This window comes from Galeopterus variegatus, unplaced genomic scaffold (assembly GCF_000696425.1).
Source record: "Galeopterus variegatus unplaced genomic scaffold, G_variegatus-3.0.2 Scaffold437, whole genome shotgun sequence".
Classification (NCBI taxonomy): domain Eukaryota; kingdom Metazoa; phylum Chordata; class Mammalia; order Dermoptera; family Cynocephalidae; genus Galeopterus; species Galeopterus variegatus.
This window is the reverse complement of record NW_007726548.1, coordinates 321025-325808: the sequence shown is the minus strand read 5'-3', so window position 1 is coordinate 325808 and position 4784 is coordinate 321025. Positions and strand designations below refer to the sequence as shown.

The 4784-nt window shown below is 53.2% G+C and overlaps 1 protein-coding gene across 3 annotated transcripts in view; it reads right to left on the bottom strand.

The window, feature by feature from the left end:
* Positions 1–4784, bottom strand: part of ALAD (aminolevulinate dehydratase) — an 18750-nt gene that overhangs the window by 5519 nt on the left and 8447 nt on the right. For 2 of the 3 annotated variants that reach the window (XM_008568741.1, XM_008568742.1), the window contains exons 5-12: positions 4382–4517; positions 4177–4260; positions 3989–4077; positions 3637–3692; positions 3473–3560; positions 3311–3397; positions 2848–2977; positions 2051–2209 (exon numbers count right to left, since the gene is read on the bottom strand). In XM_008568741.1, coding sequence (XP_008566963.1) covers positions 2148–2209; positions 2848–2977; positions 3311–3397; positions 3473–3560; positions 3637–3692; positions 3989–4077; positions 4177–4260; positions 4382–4517 — 732 coding nt within the window. In that variant the 3' untranslated portion in view covers positions 2051–2147. Of the gene's footprint in view, positions 1–2050; positions 2210–2847; positions 2978–3310; positions 3398–3472; positions 3561–3636; positions 3693–3988; positions 4078–4176; positions 4261–4381; positions 4518–4784 lie in introns of those variants that run through there. The other variant, XR_550210.1, reaches the window with a different exon arrangement.

Genomic DNA, 4784 nt, shown 5'->3' with positions numbered 1-4784 from the left:
CGGCGGGAGCGCCGCTGCGCTCCCAAGCGGCGCACTGTAGCAGTGCGCCACCAGGCCGGCCCCCAAACTAATCATTTTAACCAGAGATGAGCTCAGGGGCTGAGAGACTGGAGACCCAGAAGCCAAGACAGCTAAAGTTTCTGGTCTGGTCTACCCCTGGCCCGTCAACGGCTTGTCTCAGATCAGTGCTTCAGGCCCCTAGGTGGCAGGTCCAGGCTCAATCTCCCTGTAAGGTGAAGCTTTGGGACTCAAGTCCTGATTTTGGCTGGCCACCTTCCAGAAGGCTGAGGAAACAGTGAGATCAGGTCTTAAGGTGAGTCGTCTACAGCTCTGGGGAAGACTATCAGGAGGAGTCATAGGGGACTGGTCTGATTGCAGGAATAGCCAGGAGTTTACAATTTTAAATTTTAAAATGAATTGTTTTGCTTTAAGGTCTGAACTGAACTTGATTTGATCCTAGAGTGGGATTCCGTCACCGTGCAGATGGGCAGGTGGACGTGCAACCTATCCCTCCTTCGCTGAGCCTTTACTTTCACTAGGGGGAAACGTGTTATTCTCAGAAAAATGAACTGAAACCACCCATCAGCTTACTTGGGCCAGAAACCCAGAAGGCACCCTTGCTTCCTCTCGTTCCCTTCCCCTTCATCTTCCTGGATTTAAAGTATTGGCAAAATCTGCTAATTCTATTTCTAAAATGTATTTTGAATATATTTGCTTCTTCCCATCTCCACTGCCACTACCCTGATTTCTTTCTTGCTGCTCCAGTTCTCCCATAGCAGCATAATATGGGAATCTGGACCACACATAACTCCTGGGTAGGATATTCCCGATGGCTTCCTGTCAGATGCAAAATAAAATCCATGTCCCCCACAAAGAGCGGGATCTGGCCTCAGCCCACCTTTCCAACCTCCAGTCTGTTGCCCACCACTTCTTCCTCCTCCTGCTCCCACAGCCCTGCCAAGCTCCTCCCACTGCTGGGTCTCTGCACATGTCCTGTTCTGTTGGGCTCTGGTGTGCCTCCATCTACTATTTGTAAAGATCTTTCCTTGTTGCTCAGGGGTCTCAGGGAGGGCTTCCCAACCACTGTTTCAAGAGAGGCCCTTCCCCTGTTATTCTGTTTCAGATCCTTTCTTTCCTTCAAAGCACTTATCACAATTTTTAACTGCTCCGTCTCCTCCATTCTCTTTGTATACATTCCATAAAGAGATAAGCTGAGGTCTGTCCTTCTGTGTTCCCAGTACCCAGCACTGTGCCTGGGCACAGAGCAGAGGTTCTCAAAAAATCTCTCTCTCTCTCTTATTTTTTTAAAGATGACTGGTAAATGGATCTTAACCCTTGACTTGGTGTTGTCAGCACCGCGCTCACCCAGTGAGCAAACCAGCCATGCCTATATGGGATCCGAACCCGGGGCCTTGGTGTTATCAGTACCACACTCTCCCAAGTGAGCCACGGGCCAGTCCTCAAAAAGTGTCTCTTAATAAAAGCCTTTTTCATGGTGGCATCTCCAGCTGTCGGGAATTCCCTCTTTGATTCTGGATTTTGATCCTCAGGCAATGTTTCTGCTCGTTAATAAGTAATTCTTCTCTGGGTTTATGGTTCACAGGACAGGAGATCTTAGGCAGCCTTGTAACCACTGGCCTGTGAGGGAAGCCTTCCAGCAGAATCACAGCAAATTTCAACTCTAACCTGGGGATATCGATCTAGGCCTCAGTACCAGCACCCAGCTCTGCTGCCAGAAGTCCCAGCTTTCCATAGCTTCAAGGATCCAAGATCCAACTGCTCTTCTGTTCCCTAATGCTCCAAGCCCCTCTCCCAGGCCACGCCAAGCCTGTGCCCAAGACTCCTGGTTGCTTTCAAGGAGAAGCCACACCAGAGGAAAGAGCTTGGGGTGGTGAAGGTGAGCCTCAGGGCTGACCCAGGGGAGGGGCGGGGAAGCTCGGGTGAACCCGTGAGTTTGTGGCTGTTAAGTGGGGAGATTCAGCCTGCTGGCAGAAACCACCTGGGGCTGCTGGGCACCCACCAGCAGGTGAGCAGGAAGAGGGCACAAGGGCACTGTTCTAAAAGCAGCATTTACTTTGGTTTTCACTTCTTCAAGGCCCCAGGAACTTTTTAAATTTCTAGTTCTTGGGTCTTGCACACTCTCCCCGTCACTTCTCCTTCAGCCACTGCAGCAGCTGAGGCGTGTAGTAGGTGATAATGATGTCAGCACCTGTGTTGGGAGAGAACCAGGGAGCAGGGGAGGAGCAGGCCATCAGCTCAGCACACATCTTTGGGAGAGGAGGGCTGGGTGGGAAGGTGGCTACCATGAAGAGGCACAGCCTGGGGGCAGCACCACATAAAGACTGAGCCCAGCTTCGGTCAGCTGTAGACTTTGGGCAAGTCACTTCCTCTTTCTGGGCCTCAGTTTGCCCAAGTATAAAAAGCACAGCGGGGGAAATAGACAAGCTGCAAGTTCCCTTCCCATGCTTGTGTGCTATACTAACAAAACCAGCTCCCAGTTATGGAGTGATAAGCATATGCCAATTGTACCTATTATCTCATTTAATCCTCAGGGCAACCATACACCAGGTATCTTATCCCTACTTTACAGATGAGGACACTGAGCTTCAGAGAAGTAGCTCGCCCAAGTTTTCACAACCAAAATGTAATAGAGGGCTCTGCTTTCTTCACAGTTCCATGCTTTGTTCTGCAGTTCCACATTCCTTCCTCAATCTGTGTCTGCTTAGACCACTAGTATCTTCAGTGGTCTTCAAAGTCATAAAACTCATGACTTTGTTTCCCTGTCTGGGTAAAGTGCTTATCAATCTCTGAAGCATGGGTCAAAAAACCCCACCCCTGCCTGCTTACCTGCTCTGCGGAAGGCGGTCATGGCCTCTAGTACAGCAGCCTTGAGATTAAATGCCCCGGCCTGGGCTCCGTGCCACAGCATGGCAAACTCTCCAGAGACGTGGTATACAGCGAGAGGGAGCTCAGGGTGCTGCAGAGAAACAGCAATGGGCAGGCAGGTTGAAGTGGAGGGTGGATGTGCCTCTGCCAGTGCCCCTTCCTCCTGCCCAATCTGTGACCATCTGGAGCCCCATGCCCTGAGTGGCTGCTGCTGCCTGTCTTGAACTGTTAAACAAGAGCTGTTCAAAGGCCCCTGCGAGCAAGAAACCCTGGTATAGAAGGTCACAGTGGAGGAGAGGATTCCTGTTCAGGGGCAGACTGCTCCCAATTCCAAGATTCCAGAGTCTCTTAATCTAAAGTCCCAGAGTCAGTGGACAAACTCTCTAATCCCTGTAAGTCCCCTTTGTCTCTGATCTGTGCTCACCTTGTTCTTGACCTCCCGCACAATGTCCAGGTAGGGCATTCCAGGCTTCACCATGAGCATGTCAGCTCCTTCCCGTACATCTCGGTCCTAAGGGATAAGGGTATAGTGTGGGCAGTGCCTGGGAGGGGGACGAAGGGTAGAGTTCAAACCCTGGTCACTTACCACCGCTCGGAGGGCCAGGCCTCGTGCTCCGGGGGGCAGCTGGTAGCAGCGGCGGTCTCCAAAGGCTGGGCTTGACTGAGCCGCATCCCTGCCAAGCAGAGTCATTAGATGGGTTCCAGCTTGGGACCAGGGATTTAAGAGCAGACCCTGCCCATCACACTCACCGGAAAGGTCCATAGAAACAAGAAGCAAATTTGGCGCTATAGCTCATCACTGACACCTAAGGGAAGACAATGGTGGTCTAGGCTCAGTCAGCCCCTTCCAGATGTCCAGGACGATGCAGCAGGGAGAGAAAGGACCTAGGCTGGGAAGTAGAGGGCCTGGGTTCTAGTCCCACTGGAGCTCTGGGCTTGGTTTCCCCATCTGAGGTGTAGAGATTGAGATGGATCCTAAGAGCCTCATCCCACGCTGTCCTCAGTTCTGCAATTCTTGGCAGATACGGGGGCAGGGCTGGTCCAGACTCTCTCCTCACCCTCCCACGACCCTTCCCTGCCCTCCCGCACTCCCCGCCCATACCCTGTTGCCAAATCCGTGTGCCATCAGGGCCTCCTTGATGGCTTCCACACGTCCATCCATCATGTCTGATGGGGCTACTACTTGACATCCTAAGGGGCAGAGGGTGCCTTCAGAGATCTGGGACCCTCCTACCCACTCTGCCACCTCCCTGACTCAGAGGTTCCCATCCCTACTGGTGGCTCACTCACCTGCCTTGGCATAGGCCAGTGCCACCTCTGCCAGCCGCTGGCGGCTCTCCTCAGCCCAGAATGCTCCATTTTCACTCAGGAGCCCTGCAGCATAGATGGCTGTGTTTGGGAGAGTATTTTGGGCCCTGGCCTGTCCCCACCCTGGGAAGAACTGGGCAGTGGGAGTGTGGGTGGCAGCAAGGCTGGTGGGAGGGAAGGAGCTCACCGCAGTGACCATGGGAGGTGTAGGGGCACAGGCAGACATCGCAGGCCACCAGGAGGTCAGGGAAGGTCTTCCTCAACAGACAGATTGCCTCAATAGCCGGGGACTCCTCAGAGTCAGCAGCAGAGCCACGCTCATCCTAGGGGCAGAGGGACAAAACAGTGTGTCTGTCACATGAAGCCTTTGGGAAGGCACAATGGCCAGCCAACCCAGACCACAGCTCTGGCCCTCTCCTTTTTTTTTCTTTAAAAGATGACCAGTAGGGCCGGCCCGGTGGCGCACTGCTACAGTGCACCGCTTGGGAAGCGCAGTGGTGCTCCTGCCGAGCGAGCGTTCGGATCCCACATACAGACCGGCCGCTCACTGGCTGAGCGAGGTGCGGGTGCAACATCGAGGGTTGCGATCT